Source organism: Myxocyprinus asiaticus, chromosome 14, assembly GCF_019703515.2.
Source record: "Myxocyprinus asiaticus isolate MX2 ecotype Aquarium Trade chromosome 14, UBuf_Myxa_2, whole genome shotgun sequence".
Taxonomy (NCBI): Eukaryota; Metazoa; Chordata; class Actinopteri; order Cypriniformes; family Catostomidae; genus Myxocyprinus; species Myxocyprinus asiaticus.
This window is the reverse complement of record NC_059357.1, coordinates 22,293,816-22,315,085: the sequence shown is the minus strand read 5'-3', so window position 1 is coordinate 22,315,085 and position 21,270 is coordinate 22,293,816. Positions and strand designations below refer to the sequence as shown.

Here is a 21,270-nt window from a genome sequence, read left to right as displayed (position 1 = left end):
TAATTTCATTTTTTCTAGTAAGACCTTTGATATTAGGGCAAAAATCGTATTCTTGATAATCATTTTTGTATTGTTTTCCTGTAAAAATATCTAAAAATCCTTAAAACAAGATCAATTTGATCTTGTTTTAGAAACAACACAGCACAAGATATTTAGGTTTTTCAGAGAATGTATTTTTAACATGTGTATTTTGTCTTACTGTACTGGCAGAGTTTTTATAGTCAAAACAAGTGAAAAAATCTACCAGTGCTGAAGAAGTAATCCAAAGTACTTAGAATACATTACTGACCTTGAGTAATCTAAGGAAATACATTAAAAATTACATTTTACAGCATGTATTCTGTAATCTGTAGTGGAATACATTTCAAAAGTAACCCTCCCAACCCTGCATATGGATTAATTTTATGCTGCCTTCGTGTGCTTTTTGGAGTTTCAAAATTTTGGTACTCATTCACTTACACTATAAGGACCTACAGAGTTGAAATATTCTTATAGAAATCTTCATTTGTGTCCAGCAGAAGAAAGTCATACACATCTGGGATGGCATGAGGGTTGAGTAAATTATGAGATTTTTCATTTTTGGGGGAACTATTCCTTAAAGTGCTTTTTTTTTTTTTTTTTTTTTTACTATAAATTCTCCTCCCTGCCCAGCAGATGCCGATATGCATGAAGAATGCTAATTGCCCAAAACAAAAGAAGAATGTGAAAGTGAAAATTGAGATATATATATATAATAACTTAAATATGTATCTAATTAATAATTTTCTTTATTTATCACACATTATACATTTGCACATATACAGTGAAATTCTTCTTTTTCACATATCCCAGCTAGGCTGGGGTCAGAGTGCAGGGTCAGCCATGATACGGCGCCCCTGGAGCAGATAGGTTCAAGGGCCTTGCTCAAGGGCCCAACAGTGGCATCTTGGCGGTGATGGGGCTTGAACCCCCCACCTTCTGATCAGTAACCCAGAGCCTTAACCGCTGAGCTACCACTGCCCTGTATCTGTATCTGTTTCTCACCCAAACCTAGCATATCGCTTCTGAAGAGATTTATCCACTGGAGTCTTATGGCTTACTTTTATGCTGCCTGTATATGCAGAAGAAAGTCATAAACATCTGGGATGGCATGAGGGTGAATATATGAGAATTTTTCATTTTCATCCTTTAAGAATGGACATTATTTAATGTTCAGCAAACATAATGATTCATCTTGACAACAGAAGTCATGAGAACTTTCACCATTTATTTTGTATGGCAAAAATAACTCAAGACTGAAAAACATATTTTATAACAGGTTGACTTGCAGTGTTGGTGGGAGAAAGCCATGCCACTTTCACAATTCCAAGATGTTAAAAATGAACATTGCTGTGACTTTTGTAATTTCAAAGTCAATTTTTATTGCTAATTTATTATTTTAATACACTACTGACATAAACCAACTAAATTTTAATCCAACATGAAACACTTTCTCTCACTAATCACAGTGGAACAAGTTTTGTGGGTAGTGTCTTTCCTTGACCAGACTGCTGATGCAAGTAAAGCCCCATTTAAAAAAAAACAAATATGACACTGATAAACATTTATGTAAAAAATATGCTGAAGTGTTGTTCAGCACCTAATAGCGGATTAGTTTTCATCCTCTTGTCTTTATCCAAGTGCAATGCTAACATAAAAAAAAAATGTTTGGAGCTGCAAACTGCCTTGATGCAAAGGAGTTTGATTTGTCCCTCTTTCTGTCTGCATCTTTACTCTAACAGCATTTCTTCCCTTTCTTCCTCCTCTCTCGGTCCCTGTGAGAATTGATATGAACAGTGTCCTTTTCTCTCTCTCTCTCTCTTTCCGCTCGACTCTGGCTGTGTTTCTTTGCCCGAAGGACCATGTGGGTAAAGGCCATGAACATCTGCAAAGGGAACAGAATATACGAAATAATACATGACCATAAAAAGTCTAGATGTAAAAACACATCAAAGTGCACAGAAATTCAAAATGTTCTGGTTAAGATGAAAGCTTTAACTATTCTTTATGACAGATATGCATGTAACTATCAGCACCTAAATTTAATTTAATAATTTAAAAAATAATAATTACATCATATCCTTTTAACAGACATTTTCAATTTAAGTAAGCTCAGAAATGCACAATATATATTTCTTTAGATGTCACAGTGTGGAAAACAAACCTCACCTCCTCTACGTTGATATTTTCTTTAGCACTTGTCTCAAATAACCTTACGTTAACTGACTCTCCAAAGCGCAGAGCATCTTGGGCGTCCACAAGCTTTTTAGAAGGGTCATCATTCTTGTTTCCCACTGGAAACAATCAAGGGATAGTGTCAAAGAGGAAAATGACCATATATCATTTAATAATACAACTAATTCAGAATACACGATCGAAATATCTCTTTTCATATCACAATGCATTATACAGAGAGAAGCAGAAGATAGAACTGAAACAAGTTTAGTTACTAGAATGGTTTCATATCTTTTCCTTTTATCTCAGAGAGTACAAATTCAGAGACAATCCTACCTAAGATTTTGCAGACATTGTCACAGTTCTGTGAGATCTCATTCAACCATCGTTTCACATTGACGAACGATTCAGGGTTTGTGACATCGTAAACAATGATGACACCATGAGTGTTTCTGTAATACCTAGAAAGCCCAGCAAGAGATGACAGTGAACAAGTGAGGGAGATAAAGTAAGACAAAAATAACACGTTGCTGGTTGATGCGATCTTTAATGAACAGTGTGTTTGACTTGCGCAGGACTTACGTAGAGGTGATGGTTCTGAACCTTTCCTGCCCTGCAGTGTCCCAGATCTGGAGTTTCACTCTTTCTCCATCAATCTCTACTGTCCGGATCTTAAAGTCAACTCCAATAGTTGTTATGTAACTGCCTATAAAAAGCATGAAAGTACATTTAGTCATCATCTTCACTAACACAAACCTAATCTCTGCATCTCTCTGTCTTTCACATGAGAGCACAGTAAATTAGGTTGTGTATTTGCAGCTTGCATCATTTTCTCTCTCTTTCTCACACATGCACAAACATACAGAGACAGATTCTGTGCCAAGCAGACTCACCAGAGAATGAATTGTCTGCAAATCGTAGAAGCAAACTGCTTTTCCCTACATCTGCAACAGAGAGTCAGAGTAGCATTTGTTAAACTGTCAGCTGTAATGTGTTTACAATCTCAGTTTATCATTTGTAATTAAACATGACAGTTATTCTTTGCTGACCATTCGGCTAAACACAATGCCAAAATAATATTAATAGGAATGTTTCAGGTTCAGTTTAAGTTGAGCTCAATCGACAGCATTTGTAGCATTATGTTGATCAACTCAACCCTCATTAATTTAAAAAAGCAAAAATTGCAGTTACAGTAAGGCACAATAGAAGTGAATGGGGCCAGTCCATTAAAGGGATATTTCACCCAAAAATAAAAATACTCTCATCATTTATTCACCATCATAGCATCCCAGATGTGTGACTTATTTTCTTCTACAGAAAAAAAAAAGATTTTTTGAGAATATCTCAGCTCTGTAGTTCCATACAATGCAAGTGAATGGAGACCAGACATTTGAAGCTCCAAAAAGAAAATGAAGGCAGGATATAAATAATTCATAAGACTCCAGTGGTTAAGTCCATGTCTTCAGAAGTGATATGATAGGTGTGGGTGAGAAACAGATCAATATTTATGTCCTTTTTTACTATCAAGCTCCACTTTTACTTTCACTGTTTTTCACATTTTGAAAGTTAACATGAAAGTGGAGACTGATAATAAAAAAGGACTTAAATATTGATCTGGAGTCTTTTGGATTATTTTTATCCTGCATTCGTGCTTTTTGGAGCTTTAAAGGTCTGGTCACCATTTACTTGCATTATATGGACCTACAGAGCTGAGATTCTTCTAAAAATCTTTGTGTTCTGCAGGAGAAAGAAAGTCATACACATCTTAGATGACATGAGGGTGAGTAAATGATGAGAGAATTTCATCCCTTTAACATTAAAATACACACTGTTTTAAAAGCATATACACAAGACGTAAACATTGCTCATATGAACACGATTTTACTGTTATAAAATCTTTAAAATCATTTTTTTAAAAACATTTTACACTGGAAAAAAATTACTTACCAGCGCTACATCGTTATAGTACCAAAGTTGTAATTTCGGATATAATATTGCTCAAATAAGGTTAGCAAGCGATTTTATCACACTTAAATCATGTTAGCATGTACAGTAAAATGTTTACGTTTGTATAATTTTTTTTAACAATGTGTATTTTAACATTTATGGACTAGCCCCACTAACTTCCAATGTAACCCCTTTACTGTAATGCCATTTTTGCTTCTTTTATTAAATAAATAAACTAGGAGTTGAAACAATTCTAAAGAAAGGTAATCAATATTATGCCACCAATGCTGTAAACTGAGCTTAACTTTTATTGAACCTGGAATGTTCCTTCAAAAAAAAGACATTAAAAAACTTTTATGACATAGTGTGTACTTACAATTATCTTAGAGTGTTCATATGTACCTTAAGATACAGGGGTAATTAAATATTGACTAAATAAACAACATAAAAGACCTTTTCCCCTGAGGATGAAGAAATGTTTACATTCAATTTACATTAATAAGTTAGGTATAAGGGTTGGAGAGGGGGAAACTATCTGTTACTAGCCAAAACAATACAGCTAGAAATCTTACAGACCAAAAGAACTGACCTAGCATTCTCACATGGTTCATGACTTACAGAATTAATCCCACCCAAGTGAATACTCCTGAACTCATAAAATGACTCAATTCATGAAGGGAGCTGGACTGGCTTTACACAATGCAGTTTCATTTCAGCTTCCCACTTCACAATTAATGTGAAATTGCACAACAATGTTCCAGTAACTGCACCAAATTTAAATCTCAAATATTTTGAGCAAAGGCCAAGATGCTGAAGAAATTCACATTGTTAAACTAACTGGTGAAAAATATCAGGGATTACACAGGGATTGTGTAAAGTATTCTGGCTGATTGGGGAAGCAGGCATTAGTTTTCTATCAATTGGTGTCACGTGGTGATGCAGCAACAAACATAAATTTGTGAGCAAATGTATGAAAACCACAAAAAGTACTGACTGGAGTCACCAATGATGAGCAGCTTGAAGAGGTGATGGTAGTCTTTTCCTGCCATTCCTGTTTCCTGTCTTTTCAAATTGTCTTTGAAAATGTGTCCTCATGAAACAAGTTTAACAGCTTTCAGCTCCTCTATATCACTTATACTATGTCTTAAAGTGCCAGGAAATTCAGTGTAGAGTGTTTTGGGTGAAACACTGCAAGCATCATATCCTTGTCTTTCCAGTTTTCCTCAGAGTCAAGCTTGAACTGAAGCATCAGCAAAACTAACTTACTGCTGCCAGCTGATTCCAGTGCATTCCTGTTTATTAATCACAGCTGACATTTGCATAGACATGGCATTGCCTGTGCTACGTTTACACTCTCAGGGCAATACTCCTAGTTCATCTTAAAACGAAATGTACATTTCCAGTTGTATTTCCACAGCTTTCTGAATTTATAGTTATAATCTATTTGAAATGTCCTCTTTGTTGATTCACCCTCTAGTGCAAACAGTTTACCACATTGTTGAGATGAAGTATCAAATGAATGAGATTAAAGTGAGCACTTAAGTTATTTAACTGCTGATAGTGTTCATAATGCTGAGTTACGTGTGCGTTAAAAACAAAGTCATCTGGAGCACAGGGTGGTTTGTTGGAGAAACAAGTTACAAAAATGCAGATGGCATCTCGCTCACAATAATCCCAGTTATCCAATGGACTTGTAGTTTCCCTCACTCTGGAGAAGTGTTACTCCATGTCACTGTAGGAATCTAGGATCACAGGGGAAATTGAGATACATCCCTCTTGGTTTAAGCCCTAATTCTGTAAAAAAAAAAAAAAAAACAGTGGGGTGGGGTGAGACAGGTATTACTTATACATCTCGTTCTAATTTCGTAAGACAACCCCTTACCAGCAACAACAGCTGTGACACTAAATTTAGCTTCCCTCTGAAAGACCAATCACACTCTCTCCATGTACAACTCGAGACCACATGTATCGACTTTACGTTACGGTTTATGGAAGGAGGTCGTGATATACACTCACTGAGCACTTTATTAAGAACACCTGTACACCTACTTTATATTTTGTGAAAACCTGATGAGATTTCACAATTCTCCAAATTAGCGGAGTGTATCAATGAAATAAAAGATTGGATGTCCAGAAATTTCCTTCAACTCAATTCCGACAAAACAGAGGTACTAATTATTGGACCAAACACCTCTAAAAATAAGCCGCTAAAATATAATTTGACTCTCGATGGATGTACTGCTACATCATCTTCAACAGTGAAGAACTTAGGTGTTATATTTGATACCAATCTGTCCTTTGAAAATCAAATTACCAATGTTTGTAGAACAGCATTCTTCCACCTCAGAAATATTGCTAAATTACGACACATGCTGTCGTAAATGAATTCATGCGTTCATGACCCCAAGACTAGATTATTGTAATGCATTACTGGGAGGATGTCTAGGAAGTTCAATAAATAAACTTCAATTGGTTCAAAATGCAGCAGCCAGAGTGCTGACGAGAACCAAGAAATATGATCATATTAGCCCCATTTTATCATCATTACATTGGCTACCTGTTAAATTTCATATTCATTTTAAAATTCTGTTAACTACGTACAAAGCTTTGAATGGTCTAGCTCCGCAGTACTTAAGTGACCTTCTACCACGCTATAGTCCATGACGTTCATTACGATCGCAAAATTCTGGCCTGTTAATAGTTCCTAGAATATCAAAATCCACAAGAGCAGGAAGATCCTTTTCATATTTGGCTCCTAATCTATGGAATAGTCTCCCTAACACTGTTCGAGATGCAGACACACTCACTCAGTTTAAGTCTAGACTAAAGACTCATTTATTTAGCCAAGCATACACCTAATTTGTCCTTCAACTCCCAATTAGGCTGCTTTAGTTAGGTCTGCCGGAACCAGAAACAGTGATCATAATCTATAACTCTGCAATAAATTCAATGGCATCTATGCTAATATTATTTTATTTGTTTCCCTGTCTCAACCTCGGGACTCCTATCCTGAGGTCACCAGAACCGGCCAGATCCAGCTCCGTTCCTGCTTGGTGTTGGACTCCACTGCTACGTGTCGTGGTGTGATGATGACTAAGATCAGCCAGTGCTGGCCAAACATCACTTCAGTCTATTACGATGGACTTCAGAGGATGAACTGATGCCAACTCCAACCATAAGACATGGGATACTTCATATGCCATTGTCTGAACCTTGGACTTAGAATAGACCTCACAGAAATTATCAGCCAGGTTGAACTGCGATGCATCTAACTGATCTCTGCCTGCATCACCGCGGTCTAATGATGGACTACACTCTTGAAATGGAATACATAGACTATCAATTAATTGCCAACAAAACCCCTCATTAGCCAACTAACAAGGACAACTGCATCCATTGGAACTTCTGCAGTTAATCCAGGATGAACTTCAAAGACATTAGTCATTAATCTTACAGTTCTTACAAAATCGTTGTTTAAACACTGGCCCTTAACACTTACTTAACAAATTTTAAACCATGACTTGCACTATACATAAGTAATATTGGCATTATATTCATGATGTTAGCCAGAGGGGAACTGGCACCCACAGTGAGTCTGGTTTCTCCCAGGGTTATTTTTCTCCATTAACCAACATCTTATGGAGTTTTGTGTTCCTTGCCACAGTCGCTTTCGGCTTGCTCACAGGGGTTCTAAATACAATTATTATTTAATTACTTATTTTTAAACAATTCACAATCGTATTTTATCGATTTAACTACACAATGTTGACTCTAAGACATTATAGATATTACAGTTTTATTTTCTGTTAATGCCTGATCTTCTGTAAAGCTGCTTTGAAACTATGTGTGTTGTGAAAGGTGCTATACAAATAAAAATGTCTTGACTACTTATTCATGCGATATCTAATCAGCCAATCGTGTGGCAGCAGTTCGATACATAAAATCATGCAGATACGGGTCAGGAGCTTCAGTTAATGTTAACATCAACCATCAGAATGGGGAAAACATTTGATCTCAGTCATTTGGACCATGGCATGATTGTTGGTGCCAGACGGGCTGGTTTGATGATCTGGGATTTTCACACACAACAGTCTCTAGAGTTTACTCAGAATGGTGCCAAAAACAAAAAAAACTTCCAGTGAGCGGCAGTTCTGCGGACGGAAGCGCCTTGTTGAAGAGAGAGGTCAACAGAGAATGGTCAGAAAGGCTACGGTAACTCAGACAACTGCTCTGTTCAATTGTAGCGAGCAGAACAGCATCTCAGAATGCACATCATGTCAATTCTTGGGGCGAATTAGCTACAGAGGCAGACCACGTCGGGCACTGTATTAGGACCATAGTGTTCCTAATAATGAGCTTAGTGAGTGTAATACAATTGAAGCGACAACAGATGACAGATCATTGAGAAAACCACATCAAGCCTAAATAACTTATTGCAGACTCAGTAAACTGCCACAATTTTCCACGAAAACAGGAAGGGAGGTGTTTTTCCAGAACTACTGTCGCGAGCAGGGCATATGTTTCCCAAAAACTAACATTAAATCGTTGCTGTCGTGTTAAATCAAGGCAGTAGGTTAAACACTAATGACCTCTAGCACCATGTGACCATTACAGCACAAAACAAGGTTGAAGTGAAAGTGACACACCTATCCTCAGGTCTGCTTCTGGGAGGAATACTATTTCAAGTGACAACACGGCTAAATTCCTGAATACAAGCTAACTGGGTGGAAAATAAAAGTGAAACTATTCGGAACTCTTGACAGCAGTTCAATTAAATCTCAGATTACTCAAAACAAGAGAAAATAACAATAAAAATAGACTCCTCTATAGATTTAGAGGCAGACCCCGTTTATTCAGTGTGTTTTAGGGAGATTATAAACTAAGCCGTTTGTACAAGATAGCTTGCGTCTATATTATATTTAGTATAAAATGTCCACGCGCACTTTCCCCCAACAACTCATATGAATCAGGAGACACATGTAAAAACACACAAACCACAAAACCTCATGTTAAACTATCGCCTTGATCTGTATCTTCAGTTCCCGTCTCCTTCAACTGCTTTACAAAAACTTGTGTCCATTGCTCAACTCCGCAGCTGCTCGCCAACATTCAGTTTTCATTAACTCGGTTGTTTTGAAATGCAGCTAGGCTAGCTACTTAACTAGCCGCTGGTGCTCTTGCCACACGATCAATGAGATAATAAGATCAAACTCAGAGTAAAGAAGAGCTCACCGAGGCCACTTTTAACCACATATCTCCCGAGCACTCCGGAGGAAAAAATACGGAAGACTTGGCTCAAGTCCCTGCTGGGCTGGTCAGTCGGTGTCGATATGTCCAACTGCAGTATACTGGGATTCGGGTGTTTTTGGGGAAGTTTGGACAGTGACAACTAGTGTGTAAGCGGCCGCAGGGATCAGTTCCGCCCATTAGAGGCCGCCGCACCTGAATGTTGAGTCACTCTCATCCTCATCATGTGTCTGGCGCTCCGTCCGTGTCTCCTCCTCCTCCTCTTTCCTCATGCCATCTCCGCTCTATTCTATTGCACCAGACCGACTAATGGCGTTTTAAAGTGATAGTTCACCCAAAAATGAAAAATTCTCTCATTTACTCACCTTCATGCCATCCCAGATGTGTATGACTTTCTATCTTCTGCAGAACACAAACGAAGATTTATAGAAGAATATCTCAGCTCTGTAGGTCCATACAATGCAAGTGAATGGTGATCAGCACTTAAAAAAAAAAAAAAAAAAAAAGCACAGACCGTCGTAGCAAGTCCAGTGGTTTAATAAATGTCTTCTGAAGCAATGCAATCACTTCGGGTGAGAAACAGATCAATATTTCAGTCATTTTCTTACTATAAATATCCACTTTAAGAATTTGAAAGTGAAAGCAAAAGTGGAGATATGTTTCTCACCCACACTTATATAGCTCCTGAAGGCTTAGATTTAACCACTGGAGTTTTGTGGATTACTTTTATACTGCCTTTATGTGATTTTTGGAGATTGAAAGGTCTGGTCACCATATCAGGTTTGTTGGACCTACAGAGCTAAGATATTCTTCTAGAAATCTTTGTTGTGTTCAGCCAAAGAAAGAAAGTAATCTGGGATGCTGTTAAGTTTCCTCCCTGTCTAGGGGTGGGGAGAAAACTAACAAGTAATAAAGAACAATTTAAATGAAACGTATATGGAGGTCTTCACTCCTGTCCCAGCCAATAACAACCACAACAGATTACAATAATAGTTACAAGTTTATTTTCTTCTATGAACACAAAAGCATTAAGACTTCAAGAGGGGACCAGGCCAAAATAATAAAGGAGTCTAGCTGATGGGAGGCACAAACTACTTACCCTTACAAATAAAGAAATAGAAAATTAACAGAAGTCTAGCCTCACTCCCTATCTAGCCATAAACAGGAGAAAACAAGGTTTACAACAAAAATGGCACCCACCTCTCTACTGCTTCCATAAATGTTAAGGGGTGGAAATAAGCACACACCCAACACAGGATCTTATGCTCACAAGGTGTATATACCTAATATATATATATATATATATATATATATATAAATAAATAAAACAACTGTTTATCATAGAGTACAACTTCAAGTTACAACAGCACTAAACACCACAGTTGCACATGCTGGGACAGGAGGAAGGAGTCTCTGCTAGCTGGCTTTCCACCTCAACTTTATCCACATGTTCCCCATGTTGTCCACCGATCAGAGCAGCTCAGCACTTGACCTTAATCATTGGTAGCTGATGTCAATTAATCTGGCTGGGAAAATGACAGAGAGAGAACATAAGGAAAAACAAGGAAGACAACAGAAAACATATAAACACTGTATAATCAATATACAATCAACCACTACATACACAGATGTAACAAGGAATGAAATAAAGAAAGAAATACGTCCTGGGACGTAACACACCCACCCTTACTTACAACCCAGGCCTTGCCACCACCAAAACAGGGCTTGTAACGATTTTTACTCACCCTCTTAACCTTTAACTTTCAATATCCTGAGCTCTGGACAGTGCATCGGCTACAACATTTTCCACTCCCCTTTTATAACGCATGTCCAGGTTAATTTCCTGTATGATGAGGGACCACCTCATCAACCGCTGATTAGAGTTTGACATACGGGATAGAAAAACCAAAGGGTTGTGGTCTGTGTAAACCACTATCGGATTGTCGTCGCCAGAACCTACAAAGACCTCAAAATGCTGAAGAGCCAGTAACAAGGCTAATGCCTCTTTCTCGATGGTACTATACTGTCTTTGGCATTTTGAGAAGTTTTTAGAGAAATAGAATATTGGATGTTCAATACCTGAGCTATCCTCTTGTAGAAGCACTGCACCCGCTCCATGAGCACTGGCATCTACCTGCAGACTAAATGGAAAGGTGAAATTTGGGACAGACAGAACTGGAGCATTACACAAAAGATCTTTGGCTGCATAGAAAGCAGATTCACACTCAGGGCTCCATACGAACTTATGTTCGGCACTCAAGAGATCTGTCAAGGGTGAAACTACAGAGGCAAAATTTTTACAAAAACCTCTATAGTAACCTGTCATCCCTAAGAAACGCCTCAACTCGCGTTTGTTTGTAGGAGAGGGAAACTCAATGATGGCAGAGACCTTGGCCACAACAGGCCGTACCTGGCCTTGCCCTACTATTTTGCCAAGGTAAGTGACAACTGTCCGTGCAAACTCACATTTGGCAAGGTTCAACGTTAAATAAGCTTCAGTCAAACGTTTTAACACTGCTTCTAGCGTTTTGAGATGATCCTTCCAAGTCAAAAAATAAACTACAATGTCGTCAAGGTATCTTCACAATTTTGTACTCCTGACATAACCCTTTGCATCAAACACTAGAAGGTGGCGGGAGTGTTTTGCATTCCGTTCGCCATGACCTTATAATTAAGCAAGTTGTCAGGAATAACAAATGCAGAGATCTCACTAGCACGGGGTGTTAAAGGTACCTGACAGTAACCTTTTAAAAGATCTAACTTTGTGACATAATGTGATGAACCTACACTATCCACGCAGTCTTCCATTCTGGGAAGAGGAAAGGAATCCGGTTTGGTTATGCTATTCACCTTCCGATAGTCCGTACAGAATCGCAGGGAGTTATCGGATTTTGGAACATGCAAGCATGGTGAACTCCACGGACTCTGACTGGACACAGCAAAACCATGACGCAATAAATAATCAGCTTCCTCTCTCATTAACTGCCTTTTGAGGATTCACACGGTACGGATGTTGTTTAATGGGTAGACACTCACCTACATCTATATCATGACTCAACACAGTGGTCTGGGGGGAAACATCATGAAACAGTGTGGGATACATTCTGATCGACTCAACAATATCAATACGTTGGTCATCAGGTAGATAAGACAGATATGAGTCCATTGTGGTCAGAACAGCAGAATTTGACAATCTCTCACAAGAGAATTTTTATCCACCAAGCCGTCCACTTCAGGGGTACATGGATAATCAGCAACATTTACCACTGATACTGGTTCAACTTGTAAATCAGGTTTAGACTGGGCAGATGGGTTACCTTTGTTAATGTTTGCTATAAGGGGAACAGTGCTGGATGAGTAAACGATGAGTCTCTAAACCTAATAAGCTGCCTACCTAGGAAGGAAATTTGGCTATTATAGGTGCAAATGTCTGAGTCCGCTCGAATCAGAAGCCTATAAAGATGCTGCCTAGGAAGGCAGCTCACTAGGTTTTGAAACACAGCCTTTATTTCAAACTAAATAGTAAAAATGATCTTAAAGGCCTTTTCAAGTTACAATGCATGATTCAGTGTTTACAAAAGGCAAAAGACACATATTCAAAACCATTGAAAAATAACCAAAATAGTTTATTATTAAAAAAAATACATGGTGTAATTGGATTCTACTAATCATTTCAATTAATTCAGAAGGACAGTTAGAAAACAAGTGTATGTGTGGGTGTTCAGAATGACAGAGAAAAGGCTCTGTAGGAGAAGTTGGTAAACACATCAATTTGGTGACTGCTCCCCCCTACTGTCATAACCTGTAAGATGAATAAGGGTTAAAGTTACAATTATTGCATTTGCATTTACAATACTTAACTGGACTGCATGCATTCTGTAGTAGACATTGTTGTGATTAACAGTACATGCTATTGCAAGGAATAGTCTGGGTTCAATGCAAATTGAGCTTAATTGACAGCATTTGTGGCATAATGTTGATTACCACAAAAATGTATTTAGGCTCGTCCCTCCTTTTCTTTAAAAAAAGCAAACATCTGTGTTACAGTGGAAGTGAATGGGGCCAATATGTATATGTTGAAATACTCACAGTTTTAAAAGTATAAATAGCCACAATACATAAACAATGAGTGTCAACAAGATTTTAGTGTGATAAAACGCTTGCTAATCTTTTCTGTGTAACGTTATATCCAATTTTATAACTTAGTTGTCAAGACGTTGTAACACCATAAACCCTAAAACTACCCTAAAAATTATGATTTAAACAACTTCACAGCTCAAATAATACATGAGTTTTAACAGAAGAATTAATATAAGTGCTTTTATAAAATGATTAGCTTCACATTTCTGCCTTTAAACCCCTCCAAAACTTGGCCCCATTCACTTCCATTGTAAGTGCATCACTGTAATCCAGATTTCAAAATCATTTTTTGTGGTAATCAACATTATGCCACAAACTCTGTCGATTGAGCTTAACTGGTATTGAACCCAGAATATTCCTTTGATTCATGTATTGAGGTTATTAACGAGAACATACTAGATGCACCTACCCTGAGTTCAGTGTTTTTGAGATTGAGAGACAGTGTGTTGAGTGAAGAAGGAGTGCAAGGAATTTGAGCTTTCACGGTGCCTCCATGTAAACAATGGGACAAATATGGACCCTCGCCTACTGATAAGATCTAAAAACAAACAAAAAAACATAATAGCTACACACATACACACAAAAATATTTTAACCATCCAATAAGCTCTACTTTCAACCAAAATACAACACCTTTATAACCACACTTTATTTTGAAAAGTAGTTCCTCTCACCAGATCCTGGTAAAAGACAGCTTCCCTTTGACAGCCAGACAGAGGGAAGACAGAGGTGGGGGACATGGAACGAAGGTGCCATAATGAGAGTGATGGTCCTCCACCACAGAGCTAAAGCGGAAACAGATGACATTTCATAACAATAGGGGCATTATTGCATCTTAACATACATAGAGGGGCATTCCAGAGGAGCAGTGGACCATAAAAAAAAAAAAACAGGCAGATTGTAATGGAGGTATTTAAAAACAAGCATGTCACAACATACACAGAAAAATGCAGAGAAGTCAGATACAAAATAAACATCTGCCAACCAATAAAACTTAACAACTCCAACTTACCATCCAATCAGAGTCTGTAGCAAGACAGCTAATCCACTTCCCAAACTGGGGGCGTGCACATTCCTAAACCGCCATTTCAGAATAAGTGAAAACAAGTGAACATGGGATGTTCGATGTTGTAGATTCTGCTTAACAATACATTATTGCATTGTTTAGCTTTCTATAATGAGTGTCTATACAGGCCTTTAGCTTTTCCATAAGTATCTGAGTGTCTTACCTCATATTTGCAAACTTCAATACAGTGAACTGGCTGTTTTGTCCGACAGTCTGAGGGAGGGAGTATATAACCATAAAAAATTCTGTTCGTTTAATTCTATTACAGAGGAGTAAGAGGAATAAAAACTCTTGTGTGCAATTCACTGACCCCATATCCTCACAGCACCATCCTCCCCACCAGAGAGTATCTCCCCTTCCCTCTCTCTAAAGGACAGACAGTGTATGTAGTCCGTGTGGCCCTTCAGTACAGACTGGAGAGCAAAACAAAACACATTGGAGCAACATTAGTGGCATTCTAATCTGTTGTAATTTATTTTATGCCAAAAAAGTGAAATGTGTTCATAGGTTAGTCTAAATGATTACTTGACTTTGTTCCAACCTTGAAGACACCGCTCTCCATGTCCATGATGTGAATGTTATTGTCACCCCCTCCAACTATCAAGCTGTTGTCCTGGGGAAAACAACAGTGAAACTAAGAGATATATAGACGCACACAATAATATTAATCATATAATGATATAAATAAATATTATATATATCAAATATAGATGATAATTATATAAATGTGTTGACATTAAATCTCACTACCTGGAGTGATTACGCTAATTACTGGTTATTACAAAACATTATGATTCCATAAAGCATCTACATATCAACAATTGTCTTTCAAGGGATAAATGTGTATCAGCTAGTACAAACCTTTGAATTAATGATCATTGCATTGATCTCTGGGATTTCAAGACTAGTCCTGTATATAATGATACATTTCAAAAATATTTGAGGTCACATTTAGTTAGAACACAGTGATGAGAGTCTTAAAAGGAGCAATCAATTATCTTGTCATGACCAGAATGTACACACAATATGCTAGTCAGAATGATACAATTATGGACAGTCTCTCACTCGTAATTGGGTTTCCGTGTCCATGCAGCTTTGGTATTCTGTGGGGACAAAGATTTAAGTGCAGAGCTTACATTTTTCAAGTTCATAGACCAAGTTCAAAATCTTCCTGTTCTTAAATAGTTTCACCAAACTGTTAAACATCCATGAACATTTACTGGACTTACTTTTTTGATGAGCTCTGCCCAACTCCAGGCACTGATCTCTCCATTCCCAGTACTCAGAAGATGAGTGTCCGTGGAAAGAAGAGAGAATACTGGACCATCGTGAGCTGAAAAAATAAAGTAGAAAAATGGACAGTGAAGCCCTCTTTCAACTGTCATCATATTTTATTTTAAAGTGATAATTCACCCAAAAATGAAAATTCTCTCATCATTTACATGCCATCTAAGATGTTTATGACTATCTTTCTTCAAAGATTTTTAGAAGAATATCTCAGTCCACACAATATAAGTGAATAGTGATCAGACCTTTGAAACTCCAAAAAGGAGATGAAGGCAGCATAAAAGTAATCCATACATCTCCAGTGATTTAATCAATGTCTTCTGAACAATCCAATCGATTTTGGGTGGAAAAGACCAACAGATCATATCTCAGCTATCTAGGTCTGTATGGACCTACACAGCTGAGATATTCTTCTAAAAATCTTTGTTTGTGTTCTGCAGAAGAAGAAAAAAAAATCACACACATCTGGGATGGCATGAGGGTGAGTAAATGGTGAGAGAATTTTGCTTTTGGGTGAACTATCACTTTAATGTGTCAAATTAGTTTTAATAAGAAGTGTTATTTGAACAGAATCTCTCCGGATATCGTTCGTGAGAAGATAATACAGATAATACTAGATAATACAGGCAATATTTTGTAATGCTAAAAATAGTTATTATTTGTGATAAATGAAATCGGAGTCTAACCAGTGAAGTTAAGGATGGGCTTCTGACTTCCCTCTGATGCCTCTGGACTCAGTGCTGCTGAAAGACTGCAAGAAGCGGAGAAGTTCCTAAAACAACACTTTTAAACCAGCCATTCACCTTCAGCACCCACAAAAGGGGCCGAAGCAACAAACATGAAGGGGTCCAAAGGCTAACACCACTCAAACTAGTGATGTTTCATTTGTGAAAGTATCTTTCAAGTGAATGAATCATTCTCGTTCACCTCCATACACTGACTCATATTTTTCGTTCACTGACGTCTCTCCCTTTCGAAGCTAATGAGCTCTGCTACTTTTCATGCCTGTAGAGACTAACCATAGCATGAGCCAATAGCATTCGAGTGCACGCTGTGAAGGAGCATATCATCGGTTTGACCCACTGAACGAATACAACCCTTAACTGAACTAGTCGATCATTCCTTTCATGTTGTGAACTAACTGAGTGTACTGGTAAACTCATTCGCTACTGACATGTACGAATCAGTCATCATGAACAATGATCTGCTGACCGGGAGGAGGAGCTGCATGTCGTTCGTTCATATCGTCAATCTCGTTCAACAAGAAAAGGGGCCGGATGAATTATGAATAAAAGTGAGTGATGACCACACATTACAATGACATACGGACATTATTGAAACTCATTATTATTTTTAGGCTAGTATTGTTGTCCTTTTTTTTTTGTATAGCTTGATAAAAAATCGTGCTCAGCAGTTCACAGTATGATAGATATGCTTTGTTGTCATATGTGGGGAAAGATGTATGATGTTTAACACTCTGCAGTGCTGAAGTCTCTCAGTAGAATTGTAATAAAGGATCATTTGACTTGTTCTGGTCAAAATGTATTGCTTTCGGTTCAATGCAATTACTTAAAAGACGGTTATTTGGCCCCACCAGCAGGCGCAAAGGCGTAACTTGAAGAAATGGTCAGTGAACAAATCAATGAACGAATCTGAACGAAACTTTTTGGTGAACGGAATCAAAAGAATTGAGTCACTGAAATAAATCAAAATCACCACCACTAACTCATACTGCTCTCTGTTGTTAGGAAGCATTTTAATCTGCTATCTCACCTGAACACGGCGATCTCTCCATAGTTATTACCCGCTGCAAGGAAACGGCCACAGGGGGAGAAACTCTGAGAGAACACGGACATATGCAGGAGCTGGGAAAAGATAACCATATGTAAAGGACACTGCTGACATTTTGTTTTGAATTCAAGATCAAATATGTATACAAGTTATTGGGACATCAAAGATGTTTGGTAACACTTTACATTAAGGTTCCATTTGTTAACATTAGTTAACAACATAAGTTAACATGAACTAACAATGAACAATACTTATTAAGCATTTATTAACCTTGGTTAATGTTAATTTCAAAATGTAGTAATACATTTTTTAAATCAAAATTTGTATATGTTAACACTAGTAAATGCACTACAGACTAACAATAAACAATTATATTTTTATTAAGTAAAATTACCCCTTAAAAACATACCTTGGATCTTTAGTGACCCAGGACCTAATTCCACCCACTGTACCTCCTCTATTTTTTGGAGTTGTGTCCACACCTCTTTAGTATACCTCAATCTCTGTCTTACTAATAGTGTAGCACAAAAAAAAAAAAAAAAAAAAGCACAAATTGCAAATAAATAAATATTGTTTTTGCACTTCCATAAATTATATTTTTATGATTATTTCATATCTATATAAGTTTACTATCACAGGATATATATTTATTAGATTATTACAAGAGAAAATAGTACTATATTCATACAAATAATTTCTATAGATCAAGTTGATTTTCTGTGCAACAATGGTGAATTATCAGTATTCCATATTCGTGTACACATACATATTATACATGCTATTTCTTACTCAAGGTGGTGCTGATGTTTCAGTGACTGGCTTCATTTACATTTGACATTACGATGTGATGGAGAAACAACATGGAAGTAAACTGTGCTAAGTCCAACACATGAACAGTATGATATGCCTATTGTCATTTGGGTGTACTACTGAAATTATGTAAGTTATGCATCTATTTAGACTCAATAAGTGCCTGAGAAAATACTTGTGTGTATCTTATGTTATGTGTAGCTCAGTAAGTGTTTAACAGCCAGTTGCATGTCATGACATTTCAGTGTGAAAGTATTGAATCCTGTTCTAAATTTGTCCTGATTTATTGCATTATCTCTTTGATGTATTAAATATAAAACATCAAAATTTATTTTATTCTATTATTTTCTAATGGTCTTGGAAATATTTTTTAAATTATACACTATCTGGGCATTTTGTAGATCCATTTGTGATAGATATACTGTAAGTGCGGGGTCTCTAAAGACCCGTATATTTATTGTTTATTGTTAGTTCAAGATACACGCATTAACTAATGTTAACGAATGGAACCTTATTGTAAAGTGTTACCAATGTATGAGCCATTTCTAAAAAAAAAAAAAAAAAAAAAATGGCCAGTGTCTTATGCACTGTGTCGAGACGATTTTACCTACTTTGTGCTTGCGCTCCTGCAGCTAGACAGGGACAAATTTATACTAAGTACATAATTTACCTCAACAGGACCCATCTTCCCGGAGCTGACGATACTCTGGTCAGTCTAAGTTGAGAAACAATTTTAGTGGATTTCCATACAAAGCCTTTTCGTGTTGCCAATGCTGCTCATTCCAATTTCAAAACACCGTCGCGTAAATATGACGCAATGTACAACTTCCTTGTTAGCGTTGCTAGCATCTCGGTCTCTTTCAGAACTTTCTAGAGCTTCAGAGTGAAAGTACTGACCCATGGCAACCAGCAGGAGTTTCACCGACAATTTCATAGACGAGGATCCTCAGAGAGCTCTTAAAGAGCTAAACGAGGCTTTGGAAGAGAAAGCTGATAATGCTGAATGGCTTTGCCAGCGAGCTTACGCCTATGTGCTACTAGAAGAATACAACAGAGCAATTGACGATGCCAAGAAAGCCCAGCAGCTGCAGCCAGGTCTGGCACTTGCTTTCTTAAGAACAGGTATGGCAGAGTATTGCCTTAATAACTTCAGTGCTGCACATCAGGCCCTCACAGCTGGAAAGGAGCTTGACGGTTCCAATGAAGTCTTGCAAACATGGATCCAGCGCTGTGAGGAGAAAATGGCAACACTCATTCAAAATGAAACTACAACCATGCATGTCAAACATGACTGGTACCAGACAGAATCGCACGTGGCAGTGACCATCATGGTAAAAAATGTCAAGAAGGAAGATGTGACTGTCAGCTTTGGTGAGAGGGAGCTTACAGCTGCAGTAAATCTTCCTTCAGGAGAAGATTACAACTTAAAGGTCCATCTTCTGCATCCTGTGGTCCCAGGACAGAGCACTTACAAGATTCTCACAACCAAGATAGAGATCAAGATGAAGAAGACAGAAGCCATTCGGTGGGAGAAACTGGAGGGAGAAGGCACACTGCCCAACGTGAAGCACTTCACTCCCAACCAATACCCATCATCTTCCCACTACACACGCAACTGGGACAAGGTGGTGGGTGAAATCAAAGAGGAGGAAAAAAGCGAGAACCTGGAGGGAGATGCTGCACTCAACAAGCTGTTCCAGCAAATCTACTCAGACGGCTCGGACGAGGTCAAGCGGGCAATGAACAAGTCCTTTATGGAATCAGGAGGCACAGTCCTTAGCACTAACTGGACAGATGTTGGCAAGAGGAAAGTAGAGATGAACCCACCAGATGATGTAGAGTTTAAGAAGTATTAAAGGGAAGAAAGGTGATGGCATTGGGCACTCTACCATAATCAGATTTAAGGCCTAATTTTGGTCCATTCTGCCTCCTTATTAAGCCACTATTACAGACTGAATAATCCTGGTATTGGACTACAGCATAGATTATGGATTCACAAAAAATGAATACCAATTACATTTTTAAAGCACCATGCCCTGTTCTACCCCCCCACCCCAAACCCCTTTTTCTTTCTTTCTTTCTTTCTTTCTTTCTTAAGGCATGTTTCAGCAGTCTTCACTGCAGAGACAAGTTGAATTCTATGTAATTCAGAATCTCATTAAAATAAAATGTATGTTGAGCATTTTAACTAAAAATCTCTTTGGTCTCACTGGATATTCTTTGCTTTTGTATTAAAGGGATAGTTCACCCCAAAATGATTTTGATCATCATTTACTCATCCTAATGTCATCCCAGATGTGTATGATTTTCTTTCTTTTGCAGAACACAAAGATTTTTGCTCAGTAGGTCCATAGTGGATTCAAGTGGATCGTGATCAGAACTTTGAAGATCCAAAAAGCACACAAAAGCAGCATAAAAGTAATCCATAAAACTCCAGTGGTTAAATCTATAACTTCAAAAGTGATATAAGTTTGGGTGAGAAACAGACCAATATTTAAGTCCTTTTTACTATCAATCTCCATTTTTATTTTAACATTCTTATTTTGTTTTTGGCGTTTGTTTTCTTCTTTTGCATTGTTCGTGCATATCACCGCCACCTACTGGGCAGGGAGGAGAATTTATTGAACTGTTTCTCACCCACACCTACCATATCACTTCTGAAGATAAATATTTAACAACTGGAGTTTTATGGATTATTTTTATGCTGCCTTTATGTGATTTTGGAGCTTACAAATTTTGGTCACCGTTCACTTGCATTGTAAGGACCTACAATGCTGGTATATTCTTCTA

The 21,270-nt window shown here is 37.7% G+C and overlaps 3 protein-coding genes across 4 annotated transcripts; 1 reads left to right on the top strand and 2 right to left on the bottom strand.

The window, feature by feature from the left end:
• Positions 1-749: 749 nt before the first annotated feature.
• Positions 750-9,661, bottom strand: LOC127451815 (ras-related protein Rab-35-like). Its single transcript, XM_051716775.1, has 7 exons — positions 9,373-9,661; positions 5,135-5,934; positions 3,087-3,137; positions 2,776-2,899; positions 2,530-2,654; positions 2,188-2,312; positions 750-1,903 (listed from the first exon to the last, which is right to left on the bottom strand). The coding sequence occupies exons 2-7, from the start codon at positions 5,187-5,189 to the stop codon at positions 1,754-1,756; spliced, it is 630 nt and encodes a 209-aa protein (XP_051572735.1). The 5' UTR covers positions 5,190-5,934; positions 9,373-9,661; the 3' UTR covers positions 750-1,753.
• A 3,316-nt stretch (positions 9,662-12,977) lies between these two features.
• LOC127451807 (THO complex subunit 6 homolog) lies at positions 12,978-19,289 on the bottom strand. Of its 2 annotated transcripts, XM_051716763.1 has the most exons (14): positions 19,151-19,277; positions 18,080-18,181; positions 17,653-17,744; positions 16,566-16,630; positions 15,822-15,925; positions 15,658-15,695; positions 15,454-15,502; positions 15,134-15,205; positions 14,903-15,005; positions 14,756-14,805; positions 14,539-14,601; positions 14,201-14,311; positions 13,937-14,065; positions 12,978-13,189 (listed from the first exon to the last, which is right to left on the bottom strand). In XM_051716763.1, the coding sequence occupies exons 3-14, from the start codon at positions 17,733-17,735 to the stop codon at positions 13,109-13,111; spliced, it is 948 nt and encodes a 315-aa protein (XP_051572723.1). In that variant the 5' UTR covers positions 17,736-17,744; positions 18,080-18,181; positions 19,151-19,277; the 3' UTR covers positions 12,978-13,108. The 2 variants fall into 2 exon arrangements, with proteins under 2 accessions (XP_051572723.1, XP_051572721.1); XM_051716761.1 differs by lacking the exon at positions 18,080-18,181 and having other exon boundaries at positions 12,986-13,189; positions 19,151-19,289.
• LOC127451809 (protein SGT1 homolog) lies at positions 19,240-20,746 on the top strand. The gene has a single exon (XM_051716766.1). It carries the CDS (start codon positions 19,380-19,382, stop codon positions 20,334-20,336), a length of 957 nt encoding a protein of 318 aa, XP_051572726.1. The 5' UTR covers positions 19,240-19,379; the 3' UTR covers positions 20,337-20,746.
• The last annotated feature ends 524 nt before the right edge of the window (positions 20,747-21,270 follow it).